This window comes from Psammomys obesus, unplaced genomic scaffold, assembly GCF_907164565.1.
Source record: "Psammomys obesus unplaced genomic scaffold, mPsaObe1.curated_primary_1811, whole genome shotgun sequence".
Taxonomy (NCBI): Eukaryota; Metazoa; Chordata; class Mammalia; order Rodentia; family Muridae; genus Psammomys; species Psammomys obesus.
The window spans coordinates 43,190-56,262 of NW_026596466.1; the positions used below are offsets into that span (position 1 = coordinate 43,190).

The window sequence follows — 13,073 nt, forward strand, 5'->3', positions numbered from 1 at the left end:
GTGAAAAGGCTTTACCACATTGGTTACATTCATAGGGTTTCTCTCCAGTATGTACTCTTTTATGTCTTTGGAAATTACCATGACAGGAGAAGGATTTACCACATTGGTTACATTCATAGGGTTTCTCTCCAGTATGTATTCTTTTATGTCTTTGGAGACTGCTGTGACGTGCAAAAGCTTTACGACATTGATTACAGTCATAGGGCTTCTCTCCAGTATGTGTTCTTTTATGTGTTTGGAGACTCACGTGACATGTAAAAGCTTTACCACATTGGTTACAATCATAGGGTTTTTCTCCAGCGTGTGTTCTTTTATGTCTTAGGAGATGATAGTTACATCCAAAGGCTTTACCACACTGGTTACATTCATAGGGTTTCTCTCCAGTATGTGTCCTCTTATGTATATAGAGCTTTCTGTGAAATGCAAAAGCTTTACCACATTGATTACATTCATAGGGCTTCTCTCCACTATGTATTATTTTATGATATCGAAAACTACTATGAGATGCAAAAGCTTTACCACATTGATTACATTCATATGATTTCTCTCCTGTATGCTTTCTTTTATGTCGATGGAGACTATTGTAACTTGCAAAAGCTTCACCACATTGATTACATTCTCTGGTATGTTTATGTGTTTGAAGACTATAGTGCCGTGAAAAGGCTTTACCACACGCTTTACAATCATAGGATTTCTGTCCAGTATGTGTACATTTATGTTTTAGGAGTTGACATTTCTGGGCAAAGGTTTTACCACACTGGTTACATTCATAGGGTTTCTCTCCAGTATGTGTTCTTTCATGTCTAATGAGATTACCATGAATTGAAAAGGCTTTACTACATTGATTACAGTCATAGGGTTTCTCTCCTGTATGTTTTCTTTTATGTACATGGAGACTTATGTGACATGCAAAAGCTTTATCACATTGACTACATTCATAGGGCTTCTCTCCAGTATGTGTTCTTTTATGTATTTTGAGACTGTAGAGATATCCAAAAGCTTTACCACATTGACTACATTCATAGGGTTTCTCTCCAGTATGTGTTCTTTTATGAATTCGGAGATAACGATTACGTGTAAAGGCTTTACTGCACTGGTTACATTCATAGGACTTCTCTCCAGTACTTGTTCTTTTATGTTTTCTGTGATGACTGTATTGAGAAGAGAACTTATCACTTTGATTACATTTGTAGGGTTTCTCTCCAGTACATGTTCTCTTTTGAACTCGGAGACTACTGTGACATGCAAAGTCTTTATCACATTGGCTATACTCATAGAATTTCTCTCCAGTATATGTTCTTGACTGTATTTGGAGACTACTGTGATGTGCAAAGGCTTCTCCATATTGAATACTTTCATATGGTTTCTCTCCACAATGACTTCTTTCATGCCTGCAGAAATAATTGGTACATGTGAGAGCTTTCCCACAGTCATTACACTGATGAATCCTTTTATTTGTATGAATTAATTTCATAACTTGGTCTAATGATACAGAGGAATCAGATCTTAATGTTTTATCACTTTCTTTACATTTATAGTGTTCCCCTACATTATTGGCTGTTTTGTGTCTTTGAAGATACCAAAGAATTTATTACATGGATCATATTTATACCATCCTTTCTTTCTACATTACGGTTTTCACATATTTTATGAAAACTCAAAGAACCCATAGCTTTCCACTCTATTGTGTCCATAAATTTTCCTATAGTATGAGTTATACTCCATTTGCAAAATGAACCAGGACACACAGAAGAATTTCCATAATCCTAGTACTCATAGGGATTTTCTCTAGTTTAACTTTATGAAGGTTCCCAAACAAATTGGGAAACCAATTAGCTGTAAACTTGTATCACATTCAAAAAGTCTATTCAAAGTAGGAACTACAACATATTTTATAATTGTTCTGGGAGAGAGAGAGGCATATGGCCTCTTTGAATATCACTGGGCTCACGTGGCTAATATCTATTGTAACATAGGTTATACCTATGAAAAGAAGAATAACAAATGAAGGGGCTCCATACTGCATTCACACATTCTGAATTTTTGTACCTCATACACATTTGGTACTGGGATTGAGGCTTCTATACAACAACATTATTGACACTCATAAACTGTCCTTCTCAACAAATGTAGCAACATCCATACAATTATATGAGTTAAACCATCTTTACTGTGGACAATTCCCTTAGTAGAAGGTTTATACTTACCATCTATTCTATACCACTTGTGTTGGCATAATTTTTTTTGAAATGTATACATCTTACCCATGTTCATTCAAATGCTGATTTCTCCTTCCCCACCCCCACTCTGGTTTCAATCCAGACATTGCATTATGATACTTATTCTAAGCATCCTCTCTCAACTTGGTGTAAACTTCCAAATAAAGCAACTAGACACAATGTTGAGCAGGGAAAGGAAGTAGGCGGGAGAGGAGAGGAGCCAGAGGACAGGAAAGAGGGGAGGAGTCAGAGGACAGGAACAGGTGGGAGGAGAAAAGGAGGAGGAGAGCTAGGAGAGCAGAGCTGGAGGAGAGATCTTGGAACAACATGGAGAGATGGACTGGACCTAAGATATCACTAAAAGCAAGTATAATGTGGGAAATCTAAATGTTAGGAAACTATGAGGGCTTGGAGGCTTTGGATAGAGTAACTATTGCCCAGCATTGTGTTCTAGGTTAACTAAATAAACCCAGTCTCTGGTGATTTCGTTATACAGCTGTTTAGAACTAACAGCAGCTTTACCAGAAGATAATTAATAGTAAATATTAATCGTCAACTACAACACTCTTGCAGCATATAAGTGGTATTAACATAAACAGGTTGGCAGGTCTACAATCTACAATCTACCTCTACAATCTACCTCTAATGGAACTGCGATTCAAATGGTGATATCTATTAAGGCATTGTTTCCTTGTATTCTTTAGTAAAGGAATGCCTTGCAAACATATTTCAGACACCTAATATTGAAAGACATGTTTTTGTGAGAATTTAGTGAACACTGACACACTTAGAGCAATGTTTTACACTGTTCATTTCTAAATTTTTTCAGAGGCATATTCATATCAGTTTGCACATGAAAATTACCTTCCACGTCTTCTAGAATGTTGACGATGTCCTTCAGTAGTTTGGTGTTCCCAATTGTAGCCTAAAACATAGTAGCACATTTACACATTAGAAAACTATGCAGGAATTAAGAACAAGGAAATTATGAAATTTGCAGGAAAAAGGTAGGAACTAGAAAAGATCATTGTGTGTGAGTTATGCCAGAAACAGAAAGACATGGTATATACTCACTTATAATTAGATATTAGACATATAATATAAGCTAAACATACTAAAATCTGTAAAAGCTAAAAGCTAAGCAAGAAGGAGGACTCTGGGTCAAACTCTCAGTCCTCATTTAGAAAGGCAAATGGGATAGACATAAGAGGGAAAAAACAGGAAAGAGGCCAGAAGCCTACCATATAGGGCCTCTGGAAGACTCAACCCATCACAGTAGTGAAGTAGATGCTGAGACTTTATAGGCAATGTTTGAGCAGAGTACAGGGAATCTCAGAAAGAAGGGGGAGATAGAAAGACCTTAAGGGGACAAGAGCTCCACAAGAAGAGCAACAAAACAAAAAAATCTGGGCAGAGGGGTCTTTCTAAGACTGATACTCCAACCAGTGATCACTCATTAAGAAAACCTGGAACCCCTGCACAGAAGTAGCCCATGACAGCTCAGTCTCCAAGTGAGTTCCCTAGAAGGGAAACAGAGTCTGTCTCTGACATGAACTCAGTGGCTGGACCTCTGAACATCACCCAGTCCTGATGAGACCTGATAGGCTATGGTCAGGAGGTCCTCCCCTATCAGTGAACTGGGGGAAGGCCATGGAAGGAGAAGAGGGAAGGAGGGTAGGATTGGGAGAGGACATGGGAGGGGACTACAGCAAGGAAACAAAGTAAAAAAAATTAATAAATAAAATAATAAACTTAAAAAATTTACATAAAAACATAATACAGAAAATATATTATAAATTCTTAGAAATTAGGCAAATTTTAAGTTGCTATCTTCAAGGAACCTTACAATCATGCTTGATTTATGCACATGATTCTTCCACATTCTCAACAAAAATTACTGAAAAGTATCAATAACAAAGAGCCAGTTGTTCCCTTATTTTAAAGACTGAAAGATAATTCATTGTCTTACCGATAGCAGTGAGGTTCTTGAAGGTCTCCAGCATCACATCTTCATAGAGACTCTTCTGGGAAGGATCCAGCAAAGCCCACTCTTCCCGAGTGAAGATGACATTCACATCATCATGGGTCACTGAATCCTAAAATATCCCATATATGTAAAAGCTTGATATGACAACACTGTAAATGCATACTTCATTGATATATAATTCTGCTGCTTCCTCTATGTATTTCCTCACAAAGAAGTTCTAATGTATCACCACACCGTTTTAGAAAGAAACAGAATAAGGTTCACCTTTGTCATTTCTGCACTCTTTGAATTGGATATAGCTTTGCAAGAAAAATGCCAATTAACACATATAGTGTATGTGTTTTTTATAAAGAGAGAGAGAGAAACACAGATAAGGAAGTAGATCAACAGTACTGAGCACACATCAGAAAAATTCCTAACTATAAAAATGATGACAAAGATGGGTATATTTGCTCATGCCTTTAAGCCCAGAACATAGGAAGCATAGGCTGGTGTATCTCATTGAGGTAGATGTCAGCCTGGTCTATGAAAAAGAAGCCAAACAATAAGAGGTTCATATTAAGTGCCTGATTGCTGGCAAAATCAATCAAACAAAAAAGATAGAACTCAGAGATGTTTACTGAAGTTTCTACAAAGAAGTATACATTCACTGAAGTTCTGTATTCATCTTCCAGAAACCTGAAGTGCCCCAGTTTAAACTGTAACATTAACATGATCCTCCAAAAAGGGAATGCATGTTTAAACAGTTACAAATGGACAGATGAAATATTAGCAAAGCAAATGTTTATCATAAATAACCTAGGGCAGGAGACAGGGTTCACCCAATAAGAGCTCTTGCTAGTTTTGCAAATAATAGGGCAAATTGTCAGCAAATTGTGAGTACGTGGAGCCACACAACTTTCCATTATACCAAGTTCAGAAATCTAGAAAGAATCCTACTACAAAACCTTTCAAAATCTCCCCCAAAGAAAGCCACAAAGTAGAGACAAGTGTTCAAAGACAACATCCTATCTGGGAGCTTTTTGATTCAATCAAATATATTCTGAAATTGGTCATTACAGGCTCATGGTCATCCCATGTGGAACATGCATTTAGTCCAACTTCAATGATCCTAATAGTTTACAATACCTGTACACTCTGCAAATATCCAAAGTCTCTTCTAACACTTAAGAGGCTCTCTTGACTGCCATATCTTGCAAAATAGAAAACAAGTGATGCCTCTCCAACATAGAATGGCACAGAATACCCCTTCCCATTCCAATACAGAGGAATGTGTGCATAGTGAGGGAAGATTGGACCAAGGCAAGAAACCCAAAGGGCAAACACCAAATCCTGTAGCTCTGTCTCAGACACATGGTGCTTTAGTTTCAAAGGGTTATGAGGGCCCTATCCCTGCAACTATCATACATCTCTCAGTTTCATTACTTCTACTCTATATGCATCTCTCTATGGCAGGTGTCTATGCATGTTTCTATGGCAGCTTATGTATCCCAACATTTTGTGGTCTCAAAAGGCAACTCAGGCTCTATCCTCACAGCTTCTTGGAATGAACTGTCACAGTCTCCTCACTGGGGCTTTGACTCCACCAAACATAAATGGCTAGAACAATGCTGAACTAAAACCACAGAGGAAGAATCCATGACCTAAACTTTGGTATCTTCCTTGTTACCAGAACCAGCACAATATGGATGATACTGTCATTTGGCTTCTAACTTGGGTTGGATCCTGCCATACTTGGACAACAGCTGCAGCAGCTTTTATATGAGTTTCTTCCTGGAACTAGGAATCACTTTGCCAACTCCTTCCCTTGAAAGAAGGTTTAGCAGGAAGGGGTGTTACTCTTAAGACACCATTTTAGGCTTACAATCCAGAGTAAAATCCTTCTCCTTAATGGTGATAATCCTGAAGATCCCCACCTGTTTCAACTTTTGACTGCCATATGAAACTACCTAGTGCTGTCATTCCCCACAAACCAGACGTTGCATTCATTTCTGAATGACTCACTAGAAATAACCATCCTAACCACACAATATTCTATGTATGAAGTCAGCCCACTATTTTTTAATTTTTCCTGACTCAATTTTTAGAGCATAGTCAGAATAAGAAAGATTTGGGGCCAGAACATGACACTTCCAGAGGTCCTTGTTGGTATAATGTTCTTTTGGAATGTGTACAATTTATTCTTTTATTCATTCAAATGCTGATTTCTCTACCCCACTATCTGGTTTCATTCTGGACACTGCATTGTGATGCTTAGAATAAGCATCACCTGTCTCAAGTGTATGTAAACATGCCATCATTTGTTCTCTATATTGTCAATTAAACAACCAGTCCCAATGCTGTGCCATTAAGAGGATAGTGTGATACATCCTTATCTGGAGACAAAAGGAGAAGGAGGCAAGTAGGAGAGGAACAAGGTCAGCAAGAGAGATCTTAGAACCAAATGGAGAGATGGACTGACCAATGAGCTAAATCTGAATGGTAGGAAACTATGTGGGCTTGTAGGTTTAGGATGAAATAACTATTGCCCAGCATTGTGCACTAGGTTACTTAAATAAATCCTAGTCTCTGTATGATTTGGGTATACAGCTAGATTAGAATTAGCCACTGCTTAACTAAGCGATAAATCAATAAATACTAATAACCGACAAATGGTCCTAAAACAAATACACCTAATATATGTCTATAGAACTTTTCACCCAAACTCAAAAGAGTAAACCTTCTTTTCAGCACATCATGGAACCTTCTCAAAAATTTACCACAAAGGAAGCCTCAACAGATACAAGAAGATAAAAATAATCCCTTGTTTCCTATCTGACCACCATGGCCTGAAACTAGACCTCAACAACAACAGAAATAACAAAAAGCCTATCTACACTTGGAAACAAAACAACTCTCAACAGCTTGGTCAGGGAAGAAATAAGAAAACAAATTACAAATCCTAAAATTCAATGAAAATGAAGGCACAATTTACCCAAACTTATGGGACACAATGAAAGCAATGCTAAGAGGAAAGTTCATAGCACTCAGTGCCTCCTGAAAGAAGTTTGAGGGATCTCATACAAGCAACTTAATGGCACACCAAAAAGCCCTAGAAAAATAAGAAGCAGACGCACCAAGAGTACTGAATGATTGGAAGTAATCAAACTCAGGTTGAAATCAATGAACTACAAACAAAGAAAACAATTCAAAGAATAAATTGAGACCAAGAGAAAATCAACAAGATAGACAAATCCTTGGCCAAATTAACTAAAAGGCAGAGAGAAACTATCCAAATCAACAAGATCAGAAATGAAAAGGGGGACATAATGACAGACACTGAAGAAATCCAAATAATTGTTTGGTTACACTACAAGAGCCTATATGCCACAAACTTTGAAAATCTAAAGGAAATGGACAATTTTCTTGATAGATTTCATTTACCAAAATTAAATCAAGATCAGGTAAACATATTAAATGAATAATCTGGAGGCATCTCCATCCCTGATCTCAAGCTGTACTACAGAGCAATATAATAAAAACTGCATAATATTGGCATAGAAATAAAATGGTGAATCAATGGAATCAGACAGAAGACCCAAAAATAAACCCACAAACCTACGGATACTTGATTTTTAAAAAAGAAGCCAAAAGTATACAATGGAAAAAAGACAGCATCTTCAGCAAATGGTACTGTTCTAACTGGATCTCAACATGTAGAAAAATGCAAATAGATCAATCCTTATCACCCCGCACTAAACTAAAGTCCAAGTGGATCAAAGACCTCAACATAAAACCAGACACACTGATCCTCTCAGGAGAAAAAGAGGGGAAGAACCTTAAACTCATTGGCACAGGAGACAACTTCCAGAACAGAACACCAACAGCACAGGCTCTAAGATCAAAAATCAATAAATGGCACTTCAAGAAACTGAAAAGCTTCTGTAAAGCAAAGAACACTGTCATTAGAACAAAACTACAGCCTACAGATTTGGAAAGGACCTTCACCAACCCTATATCTGACAGCGGGCTGATATCCAGAATATATAAGGAACTCAAGAAGTTAAAAAGCAACAAATTAAGTAATCCAATTAAAAAATGGGGTACAGAGCTAAATAGAGAATTCTCAATAGAAAAATTTTGATTGTCAAAGAAACAAATAAAGAAATGCTCAACATCCTTAGTCACCAGGGAAATGCAAATCAAAAAGACCCTGAGATTTCACCTTACACCCATCAGAATGGCTAAGATCAACAACTCAAGTGACAACACATGCTGGAGAGGATGTGAAAAAAGGAGAACCCTCCTTGCTGGTGGGAATGTAAACTTGTGCAACTACTTTGGAAATCAATCTGGAACATTCTCAGACAATTAGAAGGAGTGCTTCAAGTTCCAGCTATAGCTCTCCTAGGCACATATCCAAAATATGGACATACAACAAGGACATTTGCTCAAGCATGTTAATAGCAGCTTCATTCATAATAGCCTGAACCTGGAAAAAAAAAAAAAAAGATGTCTTTCAACTCAGGAATGGATACACTGTGGTACATTTACACAATAGAATATTACTCAGCAATTAAAAACAAGGAAATCATGAACTTTGGAGGGAAATTGTGGGATCTAGAAAAGATCACCCTGAGTGAGGTATCCCAGAAACAGAAAGATACACATGGTACATACTTATAACTGGATCTTAGACATATAATATAGGATAAACAGACTAAAATCTGCACACCTTAAGAAGCTAAGCAAGAAATAGGACCCTGGGTAAGATGATCAATCCTCACTCAGAACAACAAACAGGAAGGACATCAGAAGAGGGTGAAAACAGGAAACAGGATGGAAGTCTACTACAGAGGGCCTCTGAAAGACTCTACCCAGCAGGGTATCAAAGGAAATACTGAGACTCATAACCAAACTTCGGGCAGAGTGCAGGGAATCTTAAGAAAGAAGGGGAGACCGTAAGACCTGGAGAGAACAGAAACTCCATAAGGATAGCAACAGATCCAAAATATCTGGACACAGGGGTCTTTTCTGAGACTAATACTCCAACCAAGGACCATTCACTGATCTAACCTAGAACCTCAGCTTAGACGTAGCCCATGCCAACCCAGTCTCCCAGTGGGTTCCCTAGTAAGTTCTCTGACATGAACTCAGGGGCAGGTTGTTTGATCACCTCCCCCTGAGGGGGGTGCAGCCTTACCAGGCCACAGAGGAAGACAATGCAGCCATTCCTGATGAGAACCGATAGGCTAGGGTCAGATGGAAGGGGAAGAGGACCTCCCCTATCCATTTACTTGGACAGGAGCAAGAGAGATGGGGGGGAGGTTGGGATTGGGAGGGAATGAGGGAGCAGGCTACAGCAGGGATACAAAGTGCATAAACTGTAATTAATATTAAAAAAAGATATAAAATACTAAATAAAAACAAAAACAATAAATTAATTTTTAAAAGATGATTTTCCAAAAACAAATATAAAAAAATGATGATGGCTTTGTTCAATTTGCAGCATAAATTCATTATAATCAAAAGAAAATTCCTAACAATTTATAACAACAAAGGCGATTCCAAAGCAATATGCCACGTGAGAAAACTCAAAATTCTCAATAGGTTTATGAAGAAAGAGTACACATTGGCACAATGTAACTTCTGTCTTTATCACAAATTTACAACAATCAAGAATGTGTTCAATATTTGTGAAAGAATGAGGGGATGGACAGAAAAAGCCAAAGCCATAAGCCTAAATATATATTCAAGTTTTCATCAAATTGCATAAGGAAACTCCACCATGAAAAATGTGAACTTAAACAATGTTACCTTTGACTGTTTGCATTTAGAAATTAAATAAACACAGACTTCATGACTCCAACAAAAGTAACTCAAAGTGACAGCTAAACTTTTCCATTTCTGACTGCAGCAACTAAAGCCTTTTCCAAACTGAGAGGCCCCATGTGCTAGAGAATTTTCGGTAAGTGGAGGTGAATGGAAAAGAAAGAAAAAGGAAAGGAAAGAAGGAAGGAAGTAAAGAAGGAAAGAAGGTAGGAAAGAAAGAAAGAAAGAAAGAAAGAAAGAAAGAAAGAAAGAAAGAAAGAAAGAAAGAGAAAGAAGGGAGAAAGAAGGAAGGAAAGGAAGGAAAAAAGAAGAAAAGAAAGGAAGAAAAATTAAGGCAGGAAGAAAGTAAGAAAGAAAGGCCAGGAGAAAGAGAGAGGGAGGAAGGGAGGGAAGGAGGGAGGAAGGGAGAAGGGAGGAAATCTTCACCAGCTCCCACTGTGCAGCCGCCCGCTCTTCCCCGCTGTGGACAGTGACCCTGAGCTCACCATGTCCCGACTTCGGAGCTTGTCTGAGTCCACTCAAAGCACCCAGCAGCAGCACTCAGAGTACATTGTTAGGGATAGATTCAAGCCTGCTCAGCTACACAGCAGAAGGTGCAGCTGGCCACTCGGACAACCCTCCTCTTTTAATTAGCAGGTCAGACTAAAGGCCCTGATTGGCCAGTGAGTTTTGAGTGACATCAGCACCTCCCTGAGGGCTGGAGTGTACTGGAGGGACACAGCATAGTGTTTCCTGGCCTTAGCTTCCTGTCCAGGGCCAGAGATTTTCCGGATCTGCAGAGATTTGCCTTTCAGTAGCACTTGTGCCTCCTCCTACAGTAGCCCACTCGCCTGCCTTCCCGCCCAGCCCGGGAAGCACCCAGCAATGCAGCTCCCGCTGCTCAGCCGCCTGCTGGGCCCCTTTTCGGGCCCTGAACTAACCACGGTGTGAAGTTTGCCTGATCCCACCGCAGCACCCAGCAGCAGCGCTCAGGAACCTGTCGAACCTGTTGAACCTGCTCGGCTACAAAGAGCCTGAAGAAGGGCACCGGAAAGGACCCTCCTCCTCGTCTGACTGGCAGGTCGCCTGGAGGCCCTGATTGGCAAGTGAGTTTTGAATGACAAGTAGGAACATTGTGTAGTAGTTCCCGGCCCAAGCTTTCAGTCGGTGGCCAGACATTTTCCCGACACACAGAGATTTGCATTTCAGGAGCACTTATGCGAGTCCTCCAGTCTCCTCGCTTTCTCCACCTACACCCTCCCCAAGTCCGGGAAGGATCCCGCAGCAGAACCTCCTGCTCCTTCTTTTTCTTGCTCACGTTGCCCCTAGTTCGGAGCTTGGCTAAGCTTCCCCCATAGCACCCAGGAAAAACTTCTTCCTCCTGGAATCAAGGTGGATGATTTGCATAGCCCACTTTTCAGCTTGTAGTGGAGTTATCAATCTGCCCCACAAAGTACAAGCATGCCCAGAATATTAACAATTAAAGAGTGAATTTGGGAAACAAGAATTTGTTTTGTGGCTTCATGTAAACTGCAGCTACTTTTCACCTAGTAGATAGGAAACATCTCTGGGAGAAAAGCAGGAAATAGATAACAAGCCCTGTGGAGCTCTGGTGTTAGCCAGCCCATCTTCCTTGGTGGGAAAGTGAAAAGGAAACAAACAGCTGCATTAGTAAAGGGCTGTAGATGAGCAGAAGGGATAGAATGAATCAATGTGTCTAGAATGTGGGCTTAATAGAGTATCTCACAGGCTATGTTCAAACTAGTCAAACAAGGGCTGTCTATCAATGCACAGTAGAAGAATCCAGTAGAGGCTCAGTCCGTGAAGCTCAGTGTCTCAGATGGTCCTCGGTAATTACCAGAATTCTGATGAAGTAGGCTCTAATGCCAGACGATAAAAATAAAAAATGAAAGAAAAGGAAAAGAAAAATGAACTTGCTAGACAGAGGTAGGGCAAGCAAAGAAAAAGAGCTGACTTCTTCGTTTTCCTTTATATATGTAGGCTGCCACCAGAAGCTATGGCCTAGATTAAAGGTAGTTCTTAAAACCTTAAAAGATCCAGATTAGGGAGTGCGGATGTACCAGGCCATAGAGGAAGACAATGCAGCCAGTCCTAAAGAGACCTGATAAGCTAGGGTCAGATGTAAGGAGAGCAGGAGGAGGGTTATGAGAGGAGAGGAGGGAGGGATTGTGGGATTGGGAGTGGAGTAGGGAGGGGGCTACAACTGGGATACAAAGTGAATAAATTGTAATACTCAAAAAAATAAATTTTAAAAAAGGGGGAAAAAAGATCCAGATTAAAGAAGTTTTTTGTTCCACTTCAAAAGCAATAATTAAGAAAAGTTCCCTCAACTCCCCCTGGGGGGGAGCAGACTTATCAGGCCACAAAGGAAGACAACATAGGCCTGATAATATCTAATAGGCTAGGGTCAGATAGAAGGGGAAGGACCTCCCCTATCATTGGAGTGGAGAGGGGGATGGGAGTAAATGAGAGGGGAAGGTGGGATTGGGAGGGGATGAGCGAGGGGGCTACAGCCAGCTGGGATATAAAATGAATAAACTGTCATTAATAAAAAATAAATGAATTTTATAAAAAAGAAAATAGGAGCAGCGATTAAAAGTCTCTGAACCAACCCCACCCACCAAAAAGAAAAAGGAAAAAGAAAAGAAAAAGTGCAGGGCCAGATGGTTTTAGTGTGGAATTCTACCAGATTTTCAAAGAGCTCACACCAATACTCCTCAAACTATTCTGAAAAATAGAAACAGAAGCAAAACTACCAAACTTATCCTATGAACCCAGAGTGACCCTGATACTCTCACCACACAAAGACCAAACAAAGAATTTCATACCAATCTCTCTTATGAACATTGATGCAAAAATACTCAATAAGATATCTTCAAACTCAATTCAAGAACACATCAAACACATCATCTACTGATCAAGTAGGCTTCATCCCAGGGATACAGGGATAGTTCAACATATGAAAATCCATCAATGTGATTCACCACATAAACAAAGTGTAAGAAAAAAAAAACACATGTTCATCTCGAAAGATGAGGTAGTGAATATCTTTGTTA

The 13,073-nt window shown here is 39.4% G+C and overlaps 1 protein-coding gene across 1 annotated transcript in view; it reads right to left on the reverse strand.

The window, feature by feature from the left end:
- Positions 1-10,615, reverse strand: part of LOC129670185 (zinc finger protein 431-like) — a 35,847-nt gene extending 25,232 nt beyond the window's left edge. The window contains 4 exon segments of the mRNA XM_055598655.1: positions 1-1,391; positions 3,084-3,144; positions 4,189-4,315; positions 10,503-10,615. The exon segment at positions 1-1,391 is cut by the window's left edge and continues 126 nt beyond it. Of these exon segments, the coding sequence (XP_055454630.1) occupies positions 1-1,391; positions 3,084-3,144; positions 4,189-4,315; positions 10,503-10,505 (1,582 nt within the window). The 5' untranslated portion in view covers positions 10,506-10,615.
- Between the last annotated feature and the right edge of the window lie 2,458 nt (positions 10,616-13,073).